Here is a 23,535-nt window from a genome sequence, read left to right on the forward strand (position 1 = left end):
CAGTTCCTGCAGAAATAACTGTGTATTTGGAAAAGCAACCCAGACCAGTGTTGTCCTTAACTTCTTTTGCCCACTCATAATTCCTTTTCCTTTTGTCCTGTGCTTTTCATTTCTTGAGTTTATTTGTCCCATGCTAAATTTAATTATTCACACACCTAGGTTTTATTGGATGTTGCTTTTCATTTGCAAGCTCCAGTACATTTGAAAATAACCAGCAGCAATTACTCCCTCAGGTTTTACCTGCAATTTATAGGATATTATAATATCCCACTCGCAGACGAGGACAAGAAATGCCTCTTCTCCAGGGACTAGAAATATTTATAACTTTCATGGGTGTCCTGGGAGGAAGGCAAAAGCCCCAGTCTGGCTGTGGTCCTGTGTGTACCCTTCTGCAGAATTTTTTTCATCTGTTTGCTGAACTAAACATAATTTCTATGCATCATTAGAGGCCGAGGGGAAAGAAGCAGCTTAAGGGAAACTAAATCAGAGAGTTTTAAGGGCAAATACTAATTCACAGTGTAGTTTGAGCAGTTCTCGAAATGAAACCACTAGCTTCCTTTCTCGGGTGTTGCTGGACTTGGAGGTCTTCAGCTCAGTTTCCTGAATGTGCCTGAGTGGCTTGGCTACTTCAGTCCTTAGAAGCTGTCTTTGATGTGAGCTGTAACTTCCTTGGTTCAGGGTCAGGGCTGCCTGGTGCTGGCAGAGCTCAGTGCCCATGCAGGCCAACAAACACCTATCAACCAAAGCATGTTGGAAACTGGAAGTTTTAAAACCAGCAAAGCAAGCCCATGATGTGGGGCTCCTGATGGCAATGCCTTTATCTATCATGTTGTCAGCCACAGGCTGGAAAACGTGCCCTGCCAGCACCGTGCTGTAGTTTCACACTTCCTAGGTCTGGCCTGGGAGGCTGGGGAGCCGGGAAGGAGCGGGGGAGAAGCAGGGGTGCTGCCCCACATCCAGAGTGTGAGCAGTGCCGGGTTTTTTGGTGGGGCAAGAGGAGCCAAGGACTGACGAAGCTACCCCACCGGGAAGGACACATGCAGGTGAGGGTGCACGACACCTTGCTCGCCGCACTGGCAGCAGCCACGGCAAAAAAAGATAACCCAAGGGCTCGGCCCTGCGGGCTGGTGCGCATGGTAGGACTTGTGTCACTCCAGTGCTATGGCAGTGGGAGGAGGAAGGAGGAGGGGGGGTCCGGCAGGGCCCTGCCCCGTGGCCTCGACAGCTGGAACACCAGGCAGACCCTGGCCATCACCAGGAAAAAGCCCTTGCTCGCTTGCTTTCTGGGTTGGGTTAAACAGACTTAAAAATAACGGGTTCATTTTGAGATTTGGGGGAAAACAGCTTTTTGAATGGGCTGCCAGATGGCATGTGAGCCTTCCTTTTGATCTGTCCAGCCAGTTGGTTTCTTTCTGCAGAAAGTAACTTTTAGCGCTGCATGTTTGAGTTTTTAGGTGGTGTCTCCTGTTGTGTCTCCGTGGCTCAGAAGGGGCTTGGTTTGGGGATGAGTCCTCCTTCCCCTCATCCCGCATACCCTCTCCTCCTCCTCCTCCGGCGAAGCCATGGCCGTTGGGAGTACCAGGCCTTCCCCTCATCGCCCTTGCCAAGGAGACGCCGTGGGAGCTCGGTGCTGCCCGGCCCTCCTCGACAAAGCAAACGGCAACGCGGCCTGGCAGGCCCCCTCGGCCGCACCCGGCGCTGTGGGTCTCGCCGGCCCCGGCCCCCAGCTCCGCTCCCCAGAGGTGCCCCGCGGCTCCCCGGGCAATGGGGGTGGCAGGGCCGCCTCCTGCGCCCGGCAAGCACAGCCTCGCCCGCCGGGGTGGCAGCAGCCGCCGCTGCCACCTCCCCCGGCGGCCCTCCGTGGCTTCCCGTCTGGCGAAATCGCCCAGGGCAGCGGGGTGCGGTGCTCGGCCGGCGGCGCCCTGCCTGGCCGTGCCGCCGGCGGCGCCGGGGCGGTGCGGCGCTGACAGGTGGCCGTTCCCCTTCCCGCGCCGTCCCGGTGGCTGCAGGACGAGGCGGGGGAGAGCGACGAGGGAGGAGGAGGCGGAGGAAGGGCAGGCAGCCTGCCCCCGTCCTGAATAATGTGGCTGAACCGGCACTGTGAGTAGCGGCCCCCCGAGGGAGGGGGGCGGCGGTGGGGGTGCCGCTGCCCCGTGCTCCCGCCGAGGCGCCTCTCGCCGCGGGGAGGGGGCGGGGGGCTGTTCCTGACGGCGCCCCTGAGGCGAGCGGGGGCGGAGGGGCCGGTGTCTGGCCTCGCCCCTGGGCCCCTGGCCAACATCAGGAAACGGATGGACTCCCCGCTTCCTAGGTTGGACTAATTTGAGCTGGAGTCTTGGATCTATCCTTTTATTTTTATTACTTTTGTTTTCTCTTGTTAAAGCCCTGCTGCGTACGGACAGGCGTGCATAGCAAGGTATGGCAGCGTGGGGACTCTCTAAGCACGAAAAACGCTCACGTTGTTGCTCGTGTTTAGTGCTTTGCTTGCTGCCAAGAGGCCGGCAGCACCTGAGGGAGAAAGGAGACGGGGAGTTGCGGTGAGGTGGGACCGCCAGCCGGCCTGCCCGGGTCCCGGGCTGCCCACAGGCTGACCGGCCGGCCGGAGTGCTGCTGGGCACCCCTGCCGAGACCTCGCTGCGGCACCGACGGAGCGAGGCGGGTTTGTGCCACGTCTGAGCGCAGCGAGGGCCCCTGCCGCACTGCCCGGCCCCACGCTAAGCCAAGGAGGGGGCTGAGGAGCCACTGCCTCTGAAATCAGCAAAAGCGTAGCCTGGCTGTCCTGCGTGTAGGCTGGACTTCGCGTTTGTAATTCCTAACTGCGGCGGACAGCAAATCTTAAGTCTCTTAACCATTTCAAGTTTATCTGAGTTGATGACTTGGCTGCTGTTGTGTAGGGTTTTATGCGTGTCTATGCAGGAACTCAAAAAAGAGTGTATGTGTGCCGGATACGTAGCCTCAGTAAATCTTTGAGATCCAAGTGGGCCCAGCAGATAGGGTCAGTGAGGTCCCCCAGAGCCTTCTGAATCCAAGAAAGCAAAACCAAAAGTTTTCTGATAGTGGAAATATTTTGTTTTGAGAATTAAGTACAAACTGTGCAGGAAGTTGGTAATGTATTCCTTAAACCTTAAAAGGCACATTTTAGAAACCATTAAGAAGCTTGCAGTTCAAGTAAAATATGGAACACAGTAACAAGAAGTTGGATGTTATGTACTACCTCTTCTCCTTAGGTAAAAAGGTGCTGAGTTGTGCTGTTGAGCCTGTTTTGCAACAGAGTTGCTCCATATTTTCAATGAAAACCAGTGCAAAATCGTTGTAAAGATAAAGCTGCTAAGCCAGCAACAGAAAAAGCAAAACCAAACCTGACTGATGGTGTCACAGATCTTTACAATGCCCCCCACCCCCCGAAAAAATAATTGCTGACATATTTAAATAAACTTTTAGTTTTCACTTAATTCTTCCTGAGTTTTGTCTTTGAAACTTTTGATTTGGTCTTCTTTACAAATATATTTTGTGTATAAAACTGATTTTTTTTAATATTCAGAAAGAGAAAAAGTGAGTATGTTTTATTTTGCTGGGTTCCTGTAGCTTCCTTCTTTGTGCACATGAACTTTGTCAATGTTCACATTCACTGTATGAACGAAATGTTAGGGTAATTTTCAGTATTATTTTAGTGCAGGTTTGCACCACTACTAGTGGTAGAGTGAGACGGATTTCTCGTAGACTGAGGTAATAATTGGGAAATGTGTCCTTTCTCTGAAGATTCATTGTATTACTTTCTCAATCTTAATCCTTTGATGAAAATATAGTAAGTTTCTCACAGTTATCTTCCTTACAGTCACACAAATGCACGCACTTAAAACTCCTAAATACAATGACACAGAACATTTTAGGAGCACAGATCAGTATCTTAAAAGGGTTTACTGTCTTCACACACCACCACCCCCTTCCTTTTTTCTGAGGCAAGGAATGAGAAACTGGGATTATTTACAGAAGTACCTTCAATGTTCATAATGATCTGCATTCTTCCTCGCTGAGGTTCAAGCTGGAGTACAGCAGTGCTTCATTTTTAGGGGATGATTGGGTCAGAGAGGGCCACTTGCTACTTCTGTTGCTATTATAAAGAACGGGGAGTTTAGGTGGTAGTACTGTTCAGTGTTAGCTTTACCAGTCTGCATTTTCTGCAGTGTTCTGTTAGGGTTTTGATTTTTAAAGCTAGGTAATACACAGGAATAACCACTGCACAAATACAGGATACGGAGTAGCTAGAGAGGTAAAATCTTTGCAGGAAAAAATATTCTAGTCTTGATGATGGATTATAAAAAGAACCTGAGTGAATAAAGTCTACTCTTCTGAAAAAAAAAAAAAATATCAAACTTCCTTCTGGTACAAATAACCAGAAGTAGAGTGTCCATAATGTGTATGTTGAACTAGTGTGTCTAGTCAGTGCAAAACAGGACTTGAGGAGAACAAGTGAACAATTTGGCCTTATTCTGGAGAAGAGGTAGGGCAGAAATCATAATATTTATAAAAGGCAGTTCCAAGAAGGAAAGGAACATCTTCATGAAAGTAAACTGTTATAAGGAAGATTTAGGTTAGATAATACACTATTTTCTAGCAGGTTGGCAAAGTGAGCATACTAATTATTTTGGACATTGGTTCTGTTGAACTTGATTTTCAGGACTATGAAACTAAAAATTCTTCCTTTTCACTTTAATGGACCATTGCATTCAAGGACAGGTTTCTTTACAGACCAGGAAGTATCTCATGGCATCAAAACATCAGTGTTCCGCAGTTGCAGTGTGATACTTCCTTGTTTAGTTAGTGTCATAAATTAGGTGGTGTGGTTCTAGATCAGGAATGCATGTTATCATTTGTGATGATGAGGAAGAGGGTATATCGATATGCCATTTATTTATATTTCTTCATAGTCAAGAAAATTGTGAGTCCTGTTGTTGTAGTGTGTAGATGCACTGCTAATATGGTCCATGGAAACTGGCATAACTGAAACAGCCACTCCAGTCATGTTTGAATGCAGCCAGAGCTCATGGTGTGAACAAGATTATTTGGGCCTTCTCTAGTTATTTTTACCTAGCACCTCAAAAGGGTGGATGGAGGGAGTTCCCTGTACGGTCAGTGCTTTAAACCATTTCTGTAGTGTCCGCCTATCACAGAAAATCAATACTATTTGCATACTACCTGTATAGCCATGTGTAGTATCTGGTACTTGTTTTTCAGAGTCAAAATCCTTCTAGGGTTAAGTTGAACTTCATGTTTCTTTGGAGTATTATGGGTTTGGATTAAGGGGAGTGTTGAGGGGAGTTTTCTGTTTGAAGATCAAGTTTTAGAAATGAAAAGGGTTGTCAGAGATGGGAATGCAATGAATACTCTATTGCCACATCTCTGAAGGTTGTGGTTAATGCAGTGTACCAGAAGTAAAATAGCCAGTTTGCGTAGCAGTGCCAGAGAAAATACAAGATTTTGTGTGTTGCTATGAAAAAATCTTTATGCCTCTGTGGTTTTCTTTCTTTTCTTTTCTTTCTTTTTTTTTTTTTTTTTTCCATTGGCAGATCTGTTGAAATTAGTAGGAGTCCTGTTGACAGCGTTGGCTGGTTGGTACTTGGGATACTTACTCTGTGCTTTTGTATCCAAAACCACCATAACAGCATCCATTGCTAATCTTCAAGACATTGGAAAGAAACCAGTATTGAGGGGTGTGTAGTTGTATTCCTTTTAATTTTTTTTCTTTATACTATATCTAATGTTGTATATTAACATGCTAAATGATAAATGGCTTGTTAGCTAATAAATCATGTGGTACGTGCAATTGTAAAAATTAAGTTGGGTGTGTAATTAGTGCAAGTCTGAACTATTTCTTAGACATTATCTTTGAAGAAACACAATGTCAGCCTATATTTGTCACTATGCAAATATAATTAATTGAATAGTAACGTAAGAACATCTTATTTGTTTGCTGGCATATAAGCACAAAGCTGCAGCTGCAGCTTTGGTTATATCACATGTATTTTACAGTTATGTTAAACTGTTGAATCACTAACCAAGCTTTGTGATTAAATTCTCATTATCTTTTCTCTCTAATCTGACTGGGTCGCTTAATGTGTACATTTTTCTCATTCTATGACTATGTTATCATGTGAAAAAGGCTTAAAATGAAAATGATAACAATTAACTTCAAGCTATTGGTAGGAAACCTTCATCTGTCTAGCCCTTGATTCCTATTCTGTGAAATAGCACTTAATAATTACTCTAGGTTCAAATAAGATCATACTCTGTGGGCATTTTTCCCTAGATAAGCTTGCTATTGGTCCCCACAGCTGTTTGGAAGTCAATGGTAACTTAAAGCCCAGGCAAATCTGTATAATGTTGCCATGATACTGGAAAACTGGCAGGATTGGGTTCTGTGTATGTATGTTTGAGCTTACCATGTTGGCATTAAGTAATTCCTTCTATGTAAAAACTGTTTATCTAGCATCCAAGAAAACATTTTCTCATCTTTGCTGTTGTAGCTCCAGTCCCAAAAAGGCAGAAGTGTGATCACTGGTCTCCCTGCTCACCTGGGGATTATGCCTATCGGATTCTTAGTGGTGGCGGCACGGGAAAGCTAGCTAAGATTTGTTTTGATGATGAGTTGTGAGTACCAAATCTAACTTTAAATCTAAGCAAGTGCTTTGCATTGTGGAGAAGGTTACTTCCTTTTGGTTCAGTAGTAGAAAGTAAGCTCCTACCAGGGGCTTTAAACTTCAGAATATATCTGACAATATTTAACTCTTTATTTTCTTTTTTTTTTTTTAATAAATACCTAATCTGAGGTTATTTTCTTTGATCTGCTACGTAAGCTGTATTCCAATGTTAGTTTCAAGTACGATTTTTAATTTTCATGGTGTTGAATGGCCAGTTGTTTACAGTATGTTGAATTATCAATACCTTCTGAAATTCTTTCAAACTGCTTTTCAAAAAGCTTTTCAAACTGGAAGGTAGAATGATTTCAAAACCTTGCAATGATCTTTTATGTAGAAATAGTCCACACAGAATGCTGCCACAGAAACACATTTTATCTTGTTTTTTTCTTCCTTTACATTTCTGGCTGCATTTGTATGAAGTACTTTTCTTGATCTGGCTCAATTTGAAAAACTCATTGTGTATTGTTGAAGGAAACTGACTGATACAATGTGCAAGATTTTTAAGCCATAGCTCTTTCTTACTACAAAGTCTTGAAGTAAATAACTGAAGAAAACATGAACATCAGAAAATTACTTACCGTTGGTAAGTATAGCTTTGGATCAGATGCATTCTGCTGATACTGTATTTATTTCGATTCCAGGCTTATAAGCAAAGAGAAGGGTAATGTTGGAAGAGGTATAAACATTGCCATTGTCGATTGTAAGTAAAAGAAAAAAAGTTAGACACACACATTTGTGCTGCAATAATTTACAAAGCTTCTTGGGCAGATTTGGGGGTTTGTTTGGGGGGGGTGGTATTTTTTACTAGCTAGTATGGAAGAAAAGCGAAAGGAAAAAATTGCAAACTTGATTCATGTTAAATGTAGGAAAAACAAATCTGTGTGAGAGAAGTGGTCTTCTGGATAAACAAAAGAAATGTTCCTAATCAGTATAAGAAAATAGAAAATGTGTATGTAGAAGTGGTATATGTGTGTTTTATTAGATAAAAAAACCTGCTTCTTATGTAAGATAGCAAAAATACCCGTGATCTCCAGCAGTAAGACTCAACTTTCAGGTTCAGTCCTTGATAAAAGAGATCTGCTTCTCCACTGAAAAGGGGTGAGCAGTAACTGAGAATTGCAGGTCTGCTCCAAGGTACAACCAAAGTACAAATTCCTTTTCCAGACTTGGTCAGTGGACAGAAAGACAAACTCAAAGTTTGATTAATATTAAACTGCCATTATATGTCTTTACTTATAGTAGGAGCTGTTGGAAGGCAGGAGGTGCAGTTTATTCCAGATCTGGAAGCACCATTTTACTTTAGATGAATGGAAATGGTGGTGAAGCACAGTGTCTTCAATAATGGATCCTGAGAAAAGTGAATACCTAAATGTTGCGAAGGGGGTAGAAAAAGGGAGTTCAGATGCACAATCATGTTGGTTTTAATCACAAAACACTTATCTTCCAGGTTTTTTTGTTTCAATACTGCTAAACAAGTTCTTGACCTTGCCTAAACTTGCATGATTTTATTGAATTCACCGAGTTAAATGACCATAGACAAGAATCTGATCCAAATTTTTTTTTCCAATGAACTGCTGCATTTCTTTTTTCCAATAAGGAATCACAAAAAGTATACTGTTTATGATAGGCATACAGTTAAAAATTAGTTTTCAGCACACAGCTGTAGAGTAAGAGGGAAAATGCACATCTTGAATGCATAAGCAAGTTTATAGCAAATAGGAGTAGGGAATTAGCGTTGTCTTTGCATCTAACATTAGTGAGGGGAAAAAGAAGTGATATATCAGATTTTCACATTTTTAAACAGTCATTTCCTTCATTGCACATATAGTTGTTTTAGCTACACTTTCATCTCCATCTGCAGGTAAATCTATCCGTTATCTCGAAGCAATTTGTAAAGAGATGTATTTTCTACATGTCCTCTAATTATATCAGTCAAGCTAATGACTGTGCTCAATAAGTTTCCTATGGCATCATGCTTGTATTTTATTCCATAATGATAACTCTTTCTTCTCTGAATGAATATTGTCTTTTGTAAGAAGGAAGACAGAACTATTAAGCCCAAGCTAACACAGAGGGAGGAAAGAATTTTGTGGATTTCTGCTGTCCTCACTACAGCCTTCTCCATTTTTTTGTGATCTCTGCTCTGAAGCCCAGTTCCAGTATGCTCTCTCACCACGGACAGATACTTGCCACCTTTTCCCCTCATCAGTGTGCTAAACTTGTGTCATGGTTTAACCCCGGCCAGCCACCAAGCACCACGCAGCTGCTCGCTCACTCCCCCTCACCCAGAGGGATGGGTAGAAGAATCAAAAAGGAATGTAAAACTCAGGGGTTGAGATAAGAACAATTTAATAGGTAGAGCAAAAGCCACACACACAGGCAAAGCAAAGCAAGGAATTCATTCACCGCTTCCCATGGGCAGGCAGGTGTTCAGCCATTCCCAGGAAAGCAGAGCTCTATCATGCGTAATGGTTAGTCAGGAAGATAAATGCCATAATGCCCAATGTCCCCCCCTTCCTCCTTCTTCCCCCAGTTTATATACTCAGCATGACATCACATGGCATGGAATATCCCTTTGGCTAATTTGGGTCACCTGTCCTGGCTGTGTCCCCTCCCAATTGCCCTTGCCCCTCCAGCCCTCTTGCTGGCAAGGCCCAGGAAACCCAGAAGTCCTTGATTTACTATAAACATTACCCAGCAACAACTAAAAATATTAGTGTGTTGTCAACATTGCTCTCACACTAAATCCAAAGCACAACACTGCATCAGCTACTAGGAAGAAAATTAACTCTATCCTAGCTGAAACCAGGACAACTTACCATGTAGAGTCCTCTGTTCGGAACAATCTGCCTTCATGATTTTACTGTATATGGATCAAAGATAAGCCAGAAAGGAATCGGGAACTGCTGGATCTTCTCACTAAAAATGAATTGATGCACTCTAAATGGAAAAGACCCTCTCACGTAGCAGGGATTTAAGCAGGGTCTTGGATAACAAAATTCAGTTAACTCAGTTGGCATGGATTTAGAAATTTGGAAAGTATTTCCAAGTGTACATGTCTTGTTTAAACAAAGATAGCCATCTAAACAGCAGTGTAATTAATGATGAATATTAACAAAAATGTTTTAGAATTACTAATTGTTTGCATGCCTAATTTTTGATACAGTAATAAGTGTTGTGTTTCTGTCCACTGAGATCCAAGTGGTATGAAAGCTTGCAGATCTGAGACACTGAACAGAATAGTGTTGTTAAGCTCATTCATATAGTCTTAGGCTTAACCAATTTTCCTATTTATGGTTGTGACCTGGTATAGTATCTATAAAAACACAGAAGCACACAGCACACTGAATTCCTTCTCTGAAATAAAAAGGAATAAAAATTTTTTGGTCACAATCTGATGATTCAGAGACTACATGAAACAAAATATTCTCCCCAAATCTTAACGTTATTCCATACTCTTTCCAATTTAAAACTTAAGCAAAACTCAGAAGGCCAGTAATACACTAATTTTGAGATGCCTAGCTTTAGCTGAAAATGCTGTATATGCAGATTTAACTTAATAAATTTTGCTGATATTTACACAACTTTTTTTAATTACAGATAAAACAGGAAAAGTTACATCAGCAGAATTTTTTGACATGTGGGAAGGAGGTAGGGAAAAGAGTGCTTTTGTAAGTGTTTCAGTGTTAAGAAAAGACTTATATAACTATCCTGCTCTTTCAAATGCCTATGATTGTATTATCGACGGGGATCAGCTAGAAACAAACAGCTGTTGTCTTCATAAAATGTGGTCTGGCCAGATCTGATGACAGATTTTGCCTGAAAAGCTGGATTTCTTCTGTTGGTTGAGATAGTTAATTGTCTTTTTTTTTTTAATTTTCTTGCCTTTCCTTAAATTGTCAAATTGTCATTTTTTAATCATCTTACACCCACCCCCCCCACCCCCCACCCTATTATTTCAGTCTTGTAGGAACAGCATTGAGCTAGGTACCACATTCAAATACTTCACTCAGCAAAATTCCTTTTCCTGACATTTTTTTCTATCTTGGTTGCAAAATCATCACAGAAAATACACTAGTCTGTCTTTTAACATCCTTCCAGGTAGCCAGAAAGATTATATACTTTTAGAATAGCTTTTAAGACATTTTCCAAACTTCAAATGGTAACAGTTTCCTTGCCTATTAGTGAGGAGAAACAATGCTATGAGGCACTGGAAGCTGATTCTCTGACCACTTAAGAATGCTTCTGACCATACATGCATGAGTAGAAATCACACTGAGACTAATCATGGGGCTACAATGTTATATACAGTATATAGACTGTAATGTCTCCAGGGTGCCTGTTACATTTTTTTATATGGAAAACAAGTGTCTTGTGTATGTTTAGCAATTGCAAAACCAATAAATAGCTTAGTGCGGCAAACATGCTGCCACTTAATGTAAGTGGGTGGACAATGGGGTGTGAAACTCAGCTCTGCAGTTATCATGGTAGTAGGAAGCTTGCAGAATAGCAATGACTTCTCCTGGCCTATTCTTTGCTTTGCTTACATGTATAATATTATGTGAGGTAAACATAATAAACCATCTATATACTTACCCTGGGCGTAAATGTTTTTTGTAGAAGTTCAGAAGTATCTTTTTTACTACTGGGAAATGCAGATCAGTCCATGCTTTCTTCGCCTTCAGTGAGAGCCAGCAGCTTTCTGCCCCTTTCAGGATTAGGCCCTCTGCCTATAAACAGAAAAATCGCCTAATTAGGTGTCCCTTTGAATAGACAAGGCCAAAAAGTTAAAGTAAGCTGAAAGTATATGGAATGTAATATGTGTGTAATGAATAATCAGTTGTGTAATTGATTCAACAGACCACTCAGGAGAGATGATGACTTTCATTAAAAATGCACCAGAAGGGTCCCTCCTTTTGATGGTGACTCATGATGATGGAAGCACCCGGTAAGCAAGTTATTCACAAGAAGCTGAGGAACAGAACAACGAATAGCTTGAAAATAACTGTTGCGTAGCGGTGTAAAGGAATGGTGAATTTCACTCTGTAGTCAGGGTTGTCCTCTCCTTTCCTGTCTAAAATGTTTTGATTCCATGTCCATTCAGTGCTTGCCCATTTCATGTATGTTGATGCTTCCAAAGATGGCTAGATAGTGCTATATTTGTTTAAAAGCACCACTTGTCCTCTTAAAGGGCACTGGTGTTACCTCTGGGTTACAACCTTCTATTAGGAAGGTGTCCACACCTCCAATTATAATGTATCCAGTGGTTATTCCTTCTTACATCTTAACCTGATTCTTCAAGTGCTTTCAAATCTTAAGGTTTTTTGAGCTGAATTCATGATACGGTAATTATACAGGGAAAGAATCATTTGGTTGATAAACATTTGATGCACTTGCCCTTATTTAAGAATCATCAAATAGTATTTGAGATACATTTTTCTTCCTGCTATGCAGTTATAAACAGGTTGTTTATATCAGGAACTTAGTAGAGAAGAGGAAGAAAAATAATTTTGCTCTGGAGTTTAATGGCATGCTACTACAACAGCTCTCAGGATTTTTTAAACTTCTCATTTTTGCTTCTGCTGACTTACTAATGTAAAGCATGAATCAGCTGTGTTCTTTTTCAGCATTTTTCACGTCCTGAATTTTTGACATTTTTTTTCACTACGTTTTCCTAGGTTGAAAAATGATGCCAAAAAATTAGTAGAAGAGCTGGGAAGTAAAGAAATATGGAATATGAAGTTCAGGTCAAGCTGGGCTTTTATAGCTGCCAAAGGCTTCAAGCTGCCAGATAATATCCAAAAAGAAAAGGTCAGCTTCATTTTACTTTCACTTTATATTTGTCTGTATATCAGGTGTAACCTTCAGGTGCAGATTTTGTGTGTTAGCTGTAATAACTGTAGTCTGTTCAGTAAGCCTTAGTTGCACAAACCAAGTTCTCTAATGTGTCATCATTCTTTGCTTTGGATCTGGGCCATGTACAGTAGTGACTTCTACCACACCGGCACTAAATCATCCGTAGACAAGTTTCAGAAGTGACCAGCCATTCTAGAGAGTCTCAGTTTTGAAATGTCCAACCTGACATGCTGTACAGAGACTTACATGTTCTTCTGGAAGGACAAATTCCAAGGACTTCCTGAAAATAAAACACTGGTTTTATATGAAAATTGGGCTGTCTCAGATTGGCCGTGCAAATACAGCAAGCTTGCATCACAAACCTTTTCTGAAAAACTTGCCCTCAGGCTTCAGGAGGACTAAAGATACCATTTTCCTATCAGATTTCTGTTTGCCTGTGTGACCTTGTTGTATTCACTTGCTGTAAGCCCAGCTGTGCGCCTCTATATGACAGAGGCAGAAATGAGAAAACCCAATACGGAGGTCAGTTCCCTTGATGATACTGACTCCCTCCAAAGGCATGTGAAACTTCCATAGGTCTTTTCCCCAGAATATTGTTGCAATCTTCTTTGCATTACAGAGCTTCTGCAGGAAAAAGCTATTCAATTTAGTGTATATTATGAAAGCCATCTGGGAAATAAATAAAGCACTCCGTGTAAGAGAGAAACTGGTGGAATCTTTACCCATTATGTCCAGCAAGATGTGCAACGTGTTACTTAGCTTCCCAGTCTTACCTACTTCTGTTGTATGAGGTTTGACAAACTAGTTTGTAAATGGAGAGCCAAATACAGATTTTAAAAATTACTTTTTTTTCTTTTAACAGATAAACCACTCTGACAAGAAGAGGAACAGATACGGTGGCTGGCCAGCTGAAATCCAAATAGAAGGCTGTATCCCAAGAAGCCTGATCTGAACAAATGCATACCTCATTAATAAAGATGATTCTATATTTTTAGATCTTTGACTCTAGAACCCAATAAAAACCTGAACACTTCTTGTACAATAGGTTGTATGCACAGTTTTTAACCTTTCTTTCCTCTATGAGGTTTTACTGTAGTTTGAAAAAAAATAGGTATTTTCATGACAAGTGGAGATAAAATACTCTGGTTTGGAATTACAGTGTTCAGGAAGCTAGTCATAAAATACCAGGAATTTTGAAAGTGAGTATACATTGTCATTAGTAATTATAGGGTTTGGGGTTGGTTTGTTTTTAGTATGTTTTCTTTTGTTCCCTTTAAAGACTAATATGCAAATACAACATAGTCTAAATTGTAATATAAAATCACTAGCAAGAAGGCAAATTATTTTGATGTTAGTTTATTGGTAACATCAGTTCTCTTTGGAGAAAGTATGGAAATAACAGTTGCATTTGTTGAGGTGGTTTTAGTGATGTTGACAACATGGAATAACAATGTCAACGTGTAAAGATCAAGTTACTTGAATTATTGTACCAAATTTAAGCTGCAAATCTACATGTTTGTTTCAATTATTTTTTCTTCCTGGAGTTTTAGCTTTAAAAAATGTAGTGACTTCATGCAAGCTTAAGTGTTATTCATGCTAACTATAGAATCAAACACATGATTGTAAGGAAACTGTAGAAGTCATTTATTCAATTTTCCTTTTTCTGAAGCGCATCAAGTATGTCTGGCTGTTTCTTGAACTGGTGTTTGTCCCCCTGTTGTTCAGAAGCCTCTCATATGGCAGATTCCACAGCTTAAGTTGTTTCCTGTAGCATTTCACTGTTACTCTAGTTATTCCTCAGACATGCTAAATGAACATAAAAGGACCAGGCCAATTACACAGAGAATAATTGATCACCATTCTTTTTGCACCAGTCGGTTATGCATCTGAAGGCTGTCCTTATCAATGCTGACATCCCTCAACTAAACCTACCTGGTGTATTTTAATCTTTCTTTACATTTTTCTCAACAGTGAAACATTCATTTAGCAGCAAGTTTCTTTGCGTGCAGAGCTTCAGACGGACCGCAGCACTCTATGCAGCTACTTACAAGTGTCCCGCGCTCTAGCCTTTGGGCAGGAGAAAATCGGAAGTGGTGACCTGAGAGGGTGTCTGCCAAGAGCCAGATTCAGTCTGCTCTTGCTCTCTGTGTTGCCTCATTGAAGTCTTCAATGGTGCTTCAAATACCTACTTGTTGCAGCTGCCACTACCTACTTGAAGTCACTGCTGTGTTCCCAGCAGCTTTTCGGTACTGCACCCCCTACCAGTCGCTGAAAGCTACATTTCCTGCAACTAGTTTGCGAACTGCCCTGTAGCCCAGGTACACTGCCAAAGAAAGCAGTTAAATTGGTTTGACTCAATTTGACTTTGGCAGACTCACAACAGTAGAAGGTGCATACCCATAATCTGGATCAAAGACCAAACCACCCGAGAATTTTTCACAGCAGAAGTCCCTGCAAAATGTTCTTTAACTCCATTGTGTCACCACTTTTTCAGAGATGCAGTGGAGTCATCTAGGCAGGAGTGTTAATAATCAGCAGTGCTGAATAGCTATCATTTCTTTGCTCATGCCAGAGTGTTTAAATATGGTAGGCAGAGGAGCCTCAAGGACTTTGATAACTCTCTGATGTCAAAAAATCACAGAAAAGTGGTCACTTGAGCAGAAAAGATGCCACTTTTTTAATCACTTTTCAGATTAGAAGCAGTCTTACAGAGAGTTGGTTTGAAAGTGGGAGTTTGCACACACAACTTGAACACATATATGAACTGCCTTCTAAGGAGGCGTGAAAAGCTTTTTCATGGAACTGTAATTCTGAAAAATTAATCTGGGGAAATGTTGAATAGATACTGATTTTGAAATAGTCAAAAGATTGTGAAGTTGAACATTTAATTTTATTTGCGGGCAAGGCCATAGGGTGTAGGATCCCTAACGCAGATCTTCATTACCTTCTCTGTCCTGCAGTCTAGATCACAGACAGATTCCAGCGGTGGAGGCCAATGCTGTTGATGCCAGGTGACACTGCCAACCGGCAGCAGTGGGTAGCGAGTGACTTGCTGTGCTCTCCTGGACAGGGTAGGAACTGTGGTCTTCACCGTGCCTTGTGAAATACCGGGGGGTTAGCACAGCACGCGATCGCCACCACGAAGTAAGTTTAAAACCTGCAGAGCTATTAATCCTTTCCTAACCCTAGCAGACAAAGCCAATGGGAAAACATGAGCCGTAGGCAGCAGCATTACTCGGGGCTTGGGTTTGTGCATTTAAAAGCAAAACGGCGCAGCAGGTGGCAGCAGTGTCTTTCCAGAGCTGCATCTGTTTGTAGAGGCGGGGAACATCGCTGCGGTTACCTGTCCCGGACAGACCCTGCAAGCCCCAGACGCGAGCGGAGGTCGCTGCCTTTCGCTTGCGCCTGGGAGGGAAGCCAGCAGCTTTGCTTCTCGTGTGCCAGACCTTCCTTTTCTGCGCTTTGCCAGTGGCAGGCTCCCGTTTCAAGTATCTCCAACCAGCACCAGCGTGCTGGTGGGCATTCCTCACAAGGAGGTCCTTGTATCAGTATCCCCTGACCATTTAGGTAGACATTTTAGATAGAAGCAATTGGAAAAAGTAGCTATCGTTCCCGTTTTTCCCTCCAGTGTGAACATGACAGCCAATCCCATAAAGAACAAAGTACCTGGGCAAGGGCCCTTTTTTATCTCTTCATTTAAGAGAATAAGAAACATTTCAGGGTCTTGACATGTCTCTTAAAAATCCTTGGATCCCTGGAAGTCCAATTTTATGGCAGCAGTAGGAAATATTGATCAAATAATAGGTAGCATTTTCAGTTTCTCGGTGGTAACTGTTTCTTTAGGTTCTTAGGGCAATGTGACTTACACCAAAGTGGGAAGTTTCCACTGTATTTAAAAGAAAAATACAAGAAAGGAAAAGTTCTTCAGTGAAAGATGCCCTGTCGCAGGCAGGCTGTGCTTAAAGCAAAACTCCCACTGACTGCAATCCACTCGGAAGAGCAAAGAGAAGCTGATGCTTTTACTTATACATAATGCCTGGTGGGAAGTAATATATGAGTGTCATATCGCTGATCTCTTCTTAGCTGCAAAAGGAATGCTGAATGATTAGTAGAATTCAGGGGATTAAGATGGGTAGTTTTAATAATATTTGAGCAACAGCAATTCCTCATTTCCTGGGACCCTGAAATTTTTATTTCACTTCTCTGCTGCGTTTTGTGTGGGTGGGTGTGGGTGTGTGTGTGTGGGGGGGGTGCGTGCGCGTGCTTTTTTCTTTACAGGGGAGATTTTCAGGAGCATAGGAAATACAGATTATCCCTGCAAATGCAAACTTTACACTAGTAGCTCTAACGTGACTTTTTCCCTCTTCCAAAGCTGAGAGAGCATAGAGATAGATGCTTTAGCCTGTCCCAGTCTCCACTGCAGGACTCATTAAAAATAAATCAATTAATTAATTAATACCTATGTTTCAGTCAAAAGCAACACGCATTTCAACCTTGTGCTTCTATAAATCTTATGTGGTTATGCTTTATATAGCTGCTTTCTATCTCCTGGGCATTCCCTACTAGAGTTCTAAGGAATGAGACTGAACTTCTGTCTTCTACTCCAGGGCCAGGAGGTCTGTGACAACCTGAACTTGGAAAAGAAGAATGAGGTCTTGAAGTAAGACTTTCCAAAGGGTTATTAGTACTTAAAGGTCACATCAGACTGTAAATTCCAGGTTTGCTCCCATCCTGGTTCACTGAATAGCATTGTCCTACCTGATCAATTTTACTGCCTGCAAGGACTGAAGGTGGAAGAATTAGACCTTAATTATCTCTGGATTTTCCAGCCAGAACAGAAAACACCAGTTTCTGATTTTTCTTCTGATAACTTACAGGATAGAACTGGAGGCCAGTAGCAAATATCTGCTTTCTGTGAGACTTGTGTCCATCACAGTGATCCACATCTCTGGATGTTTACTTAATTGCTGAAGTCTCTACTTGCCACATTGACACTCCAGCTAAGCAGGCATTCCTTGTGGCAGATGAACAGGAGCTCAGCAGTCCTAAATCAGCAGCCTTTTGACTGCTGATTGTTGAAAATCCCAATTGTAACAAAAATGGAAGAGAAAGACCACTCTTCCTCCATCCTCACCTCCCCCACGTTCATGAGGGAGATTTCTGTGCAATGTGAGGTATTCCTGCCTGCTGCAGACACAAAGCAGCTAAAATGGATTTGGTCCTTCCACAAGAAACCTTCAGCCCTAAGGGTAAGTCTCTTCTGCAGTCAATTATTGCCTGCTCTGCTGGGGCCTCTGTAATTTCCTTGAGAAGGAAATCTAGAAACACAATCGATAATTTTCAAGTAAAAGGAAAGGCACATATAAGATAAAAGTCACAAATTAATTTCCACTTAGAAATTTTTCAAACCATTGGGTGGGATATAAAAGCATAGTTAACAAAGATAAAGTACTGCTATCCATTTAGTTTCAGCTCTAAGCTAGCCCCAGCCAACTCAACAATGGTCAGTTTAAACAAAAAACAAAAGACCACAAACCAAAAATCCGGACCTGCAGACCAGGAGCTGGACAGAACTGGTTTTAGGGTAAACAAAGGGTGCAAGGAAATGATATCAAATGGCACTGTATATAGAAAATTCAGATGTAACCTGGAACTGCAGACCAACGAAGAGAAAGATGTAAATATATGTTAGCAAACATGTATGCATGACCCTAAGTGGAAGGAAGAAGAGAGGAAAACAAACAAGAAAGAAAAGAAAGAAAAGAGGAAGAAAAAAACATCAGCACAGGTATCATATTCCTTCCTGTGAAGGACTCCAGGTCCTCCAGTAACAACTCACTGTATTATTCCACCACCACCACCACTAGCATGAAACCACTGACCTTAGAACCCAGAGAGACAGTGGAGGAGTGAACTAAGAATGGTGCGTTACAATTTTTGTTGTATTATTGTTATTATGTGACTTTTCTGTATATAAGCACACTACCTGCATTACTGTTCTTTGTTTCTCTGTAATTGTTAGATCATGTAGTAATGATTCTTGAGTCAGTCTGCTAAGATTTCTCTTATACTGACAATCAATTGATGCCTTTATACATACATACATACATACATATATATGGTGTGCTTCCTTTTTGCCCATAAACAAGAGTGTGAACGTGAGTGCTCCAGCTCCTGTTTGCAGTGCACTTTCTCCCAGGTGACCCAGCAGGAGTAGAAATTTGTGCCTCTTCTACTGCCAGCTAAGAGATGCAAGAGATGCAAAAGACAGCGTCGTCATTGCATCTCCCTTTCCCCTTCCTGACTGATGCATCCCTTCCCCTGCTCTTTGAGTGAACCAAGCCTCTTGCCTACAACAGAATCGTGCCTGTTCTCCAGGTAAGCTACAGGAGCAGAACATGAGGATGTACAAAATAGCCCTAGAGATATTTGCCTTCCTTCAAAGCTGGAGCCAGATAAACTGATTTTTTACAGACTTGGAAGCACTCTTATTTTATACATAAGTATAAAATACTTATACAGGGTGTCTCTGTCTGTATAAAGTTATTACTGTCAGGATTACGGGTATATATGCATGCCCTGAGTATGCATCTTCTCCATGTTCAGATGGAGATGTGACCCTCTCATTTGTTCAGAGATACGACTTGGCAAGTTCCGCTGAGAGGCTGTCTGGGAATCCCTTCACTCCTCACCCCCCTCACAACCCTCTCCTTTCTTGGAGAAAATACTGACAACAAGGCCATGAGAGTAATTTTGGCAGCCCAGAGACCATCCTTTACAGTTTCCAATCTATAGCAGTCTAGCTTCTTCCTCACTCCTCCTCTTAATACGGAGGGATGGTCTGTAACCCTCTTTGACTGAATTCTTTTGTTCTGCAAGGATAGCCAGCAACGGCAGGGGATTTCCAACATTTTCCAAGGTGTGACTCATTTAAGAACAGCAAATGGCATTACAGGGTTTCACAGACAACTAAACTTCACTGATCCATATTTGCATGGAAGAACGAGCTAATTGCCATAGGGTTTTTTGAAGCAGCAATGCGGAAGCAATGTTGAGGAAAAGGAACTCCACTGAGCAGGAGACAGAGAAGTGGTAGGAGGAAGAGAGAGAATGGGCAGGCCTTGTGGTGGACTTGGCAGTGCTGTTAATGGTTGGACTCAATGATCTTGAAGGTCTTTTCCAACCTAAACGATTCTATGATTCTGTGATTCTGTGTTTGCCCAGAGTGCAGCTTTGGTGTAAACTGTTGCTCACTGTCAGGGCAGCCAGGCTCCCTGCTCACTCTGTCACACACATGCCTGGGAATTTGGGGTGCTTTCAGTGATCAAAGGCTTTCACCTGATGATGGCAGCATCCCTGCAGTACTATAGGCAAGAAAGCAATCTCCCCTGCTCTTTCTTCCCACAGTAAAGGAGGGAAAGAGGATGAGAAAAGTTTGAGAGGTTCAATGGAGCCTAGGAAGAAAAAGCAAAGAGCAAGCCCTAAAATAAGAGCCTCCTGGAACTACAAAACCCAAGCCTGTGTTCAGAAGAAAATCCTTTCACACAGTCCTAATCAAAGCCTCCTTGTTCCCAGAATAACAGTCCTGTCTACAGAATTAAGTTGTTTCCCTTCACTCAGAGATGACGGCACACAGCGGTCTTTCTCCATGCTCACGTCACAGTCCTCATTTTGCTGGCTCTCCACTGTTCTCTGGGGAACAAATTGCAGCTCTGCAGGGACTACCTCCATGCACAGAAAATCTCTTCAAAGGACAGACACTTTAAATTTTATAAATACACCAGCTTCTCAGCCAGAGCCCTTTTTGGCTCTCTCTGGGTTCAGCATCTTGCAGCTGATCTCCCACAGCTGATCTCCCGGTACCTGGCATCTGGGAGGTGGAAGACCTCATTTTGATGGCTATTCATGCTTGGCTAAATACACTTTCCACTAGCAGCCGTTAATTCCTGGTCTAGGTACAGGAGACCCAATACTCAGTGTATCTACAGGGGTATTTATCCAGATGAGCTAGGGAAAAAAAATCAGAACAGAATATAACCTCTCACGCACTTTGCTGCTGTAGCTGATGTGTTCAAAGCAAAACAAAAGCAACCCCCTTCCACAGAAAGAATGAAAAACAAATGTTTGCCTTCTCTTTGAAGGCCACTGCTGTGTGGCTCCTCATGGGTCCGTCTTTTATAACCAAAGACACCACCTGTAATTTCTCTGGAATTGCCTAGTATTAAAGATGAAGGAATCTAACATCTATTGTGGTAAGTGCTTTCTCCTGACACAGAGGATTTTCTGTTCAGGCTTTTAATCCCCTTTGCTTAAAATGCACAGTGCTCTTTAGCCATCATATATGTGCATGTGCAAGTACATTGCAGTTAGACCTGTTTCATGAACTGGTAGCTCAGTTTGACATCAGGACTAGGGGGCAAAGCTACCCACAGGCTGGCACAACTGAGACCCCCCTCAGGGGCTTGCCTGCCCCTGGGAGGGCAGGTCCTGCCCCAGCTCCCCCCCAGCTCGCTCAGGTCCTGCGGGGCTGCCACAGCACAGACAAACAGGGGCAGCTCTGTGGGGCAAATTACTCCCTGCCCAGGCCCCCATGGCCTCACTGTACACAGCTCCTGGGAGAGAAGGAGGGGACTTTGGACAACTTTTTGTTTGCTCTCAGGGATTGTACACCTGAGAGTGACTGAAGTGCATTGAAGTGCACTCCTGGAGTACATCTGCTGGCTTGCTCTCATCCAAAGGCAATCCAGCTTGGATGTGCTGAGTCTCCCCTGTGACACGAGGCAAAATGCTGCAGCTGGGGACGATCCCAAGATTTGCTTTAAAAGCAAGTCATGGAGCTGAAGCAAAATGCACCCTTGGTCAAAACAGTGCTGTGTCTGCATGCCTCGGTACTGCAGGAGACTTGAGGTGGAAAGCTGATATTAACTGCAGCCTTTAGCAAAAGCAATACAGACAGGGCTTTTAGGACTGAGCTTTCACCCAACAACCATCTCCAGTCTGTGCAGCTGCTGGCAAAGCCAAGTTCTCCTCTGCTCTGAGGGCTCTCAAGCTGTTGATGAGTTCAGTGCAGGGCCAGGTCTTTTCCTCTCATTCACTATCCAAGGTAACGTCTGCTTTCTGCTGTCCAAAAGAAAAATAATCTCCCATTGGTAAAAACAGGAGTTTAACTGCTGCTTTCGGTAGCTAGTCTCCCTGTGTACAGGACTACCACCAGAGTACACAGCACTGGTTAGCAAACGGCTATTACAGCCCAATACAACGTTTGTAATTCTGTCCCAGTAGAGCATCACTTGCAGTGGCACTTGCTCTCAGAGACACTCCAGTATGTCATATAGGAGATCAGGATATTCAATGCACAGTGCAAAAAGTGATGGCTCAGATGTGTAGAAGCAGCAGGTGCCTCCAGCTGGGGCAGAGAAGGGTGAGGCTGCAGGGCTTTTTCTGAGGGCCACTTCTCTGGGCACTACGCACATTTGATCTAAAATGAGGGCAAATGTATTGACCTTTTGGGTATGTTGAAAGGCTCCCTGTTGCAGGAGAAAAAAGGACCTCATGCAGGGGTCATACCTATGCTGGACAAGGCGTTCCTCCGGAGTGGTTGTTGTTAGTTACTCTTTAACTTTCTATATCCCAAGCTATACTGTTTTCTAGTCATCACAAGAGAGTTGCAAAGGCTCGGCTAGGCATGCATGGTGATTTCATTGGCTGAAAAATCCTTTAGACTCAAAGCTTCTTCTGCACAAATAAACAAGTGATGATTTAGAGAGACACATAAAAGTGTCTGGACCTCAAAATTTACCAGGACTCCACAAATCCCGGGTCATGACTACAGTGCTTGCCTGAGGGTGCCTCTGCATGTACCCAGCAACTGCATTAGAGTGATCCTTTCTTCTTTACTGACAGTCCCACCTCTGATGGCTCATATGAACAAACTGTACGGGCTTTTTCATCCCTTTTCTCTATGGTCCTGAGGCCCTGTTTCTTTCGTTTCAGAGAAATGGGCCAGGAGCACAGAAAGTGCAGGTCCCGATGGCCTTGCCTATCACAAAACCCATGTCCATGTACAGCTCCAGCTGATGCTGTGGAGAACCCCCTTGAGAGGAGGGGCTGAGGGCTGGTGAGACTTTGATGCAGAATAACCCTGTTCCGGGAGACTGTACTTCCCCAAACACCAGGGGTACTTCAACAAAGAAGTGAAAGAAAACTTCCCTGCTGCTGCTCACAGCAGTTCTAGGATCAATGTGTAACATTCCCCCCATGGGAGCCCAGCCCAGCACCACACTGTGCACCGTGCTCCTCTCCTCCCTTGGCTAACAACCTCATGGACTAAAAAGGGAGGTTATATTTTGTCATTCTCTTAACACTTTTTTAGCACTGTACTAAAAATGAGGGCTCAAGGGTTTTCTGTGATACCATTTCCCACATTTTTTTCTTGCAGGGTACCTTGGCAGGGATGCAACACATCCCTTAGCTGTCAGGACTGGCTGTAGCTCCATTAGGGATGCAGTAAAACTAAGGAAAGGGAGGCTTCCTCACCCAGCTCAGCAGAGCATAAGAGACTCGTTGTTTATCCGTATATCACTGCAATAGTCATTTTCTAATGCTGCTGAAACCAGTGTGTAATGTCCCAGGGATTTCTCACAGAGGAATCTGCATTTAGAAATATATAAGGTAAGGTATTTTTTCACATATGTATAATTTAGCCACAAAACATCAGTGAAACATACATACATCAGGGATCACATCATTCCTTATAAAAAAACCTGTTTCTAAAGTACTTGAGCATTTGTAAGGCATAAGGGATGCAATTCAGACATGAAACTGGCCCAGTGGATTTCCTTAAGCAATTGTCCCTGTATTTATTCCCCCCAAGATCTGGTGAAGGCATTCTCCTTTCCTAGCCCACTGCTTGGTGTCTGCACCTCTGTTTGTTTTGCTGGAGTGAAACTCAACCGCTTGAGCTACAGACATATTTCATAGCAAA

General features: G+C 42.7%; 1 protein-coding gene and 1 long non-coding RNA gene across 2 annotated transcripts; one reads left to right on the top strand and one right to left on the bottom strand.

Moving 5' to 3' along the window:
• Positions 1–1,878: 1,878 nt before the first annotated feature.
• Positions 1,879–13,545, top strand: FAM3B (FAM3 metabolism regulating signaling molecule B). Its single transcript, XM_056329809.1, has 8 exons — positions 1,879–2,100; positions 5,565–5,708; positions 6,522–6,645; positions 7,337–7,395; positions 10,296–10,346; positions 11,556–11,643; positions 12,374–12,506; positions 13,414–13,545. Exons 1-8 carry the CDS (start codon positions 2,082–2,084, stop codon positions 13,501–13,503), a joined length of 708 nt encoding a protein of 235 aa, XP_056185784.1. The 5' UTR covers positions 1,879–2,081; the 3' UTR covers positions 13,504–13,545.
• On the bottom strand, positions 7,406–16,737 carry LOC130145211 (uncharacterized). Its single transcript, XR_008820407.1, has 3 exons — positions 15,496–16,737; positions 11,292–11,425; positions 7,406–9,614 (listed from the first exon to the last, which is right to left on the bottom strand). It is a non-coding gene; the product is annotated as an uncharacterized LOC130145211 (long non-coding RNA).
• Between the last annotated feature and the right edge of the window lie 6,798 nt (positions 16,738–23,535).

Source organism: Falco biarmicus, chromosome 2, assembly GCF_023638135.1.
Source record: "Falco biarmicus isolate bFalBia1 chromosome 2, bFalBia1.pri, whole genome shotgun sequence".
NCBI classification, from domain to species: domain Eukaryota; kingdom Metazoa; phylum Chordata; class Aves; order Falconiformes; family Falconidae; genus Falco; species Falco biarmicus.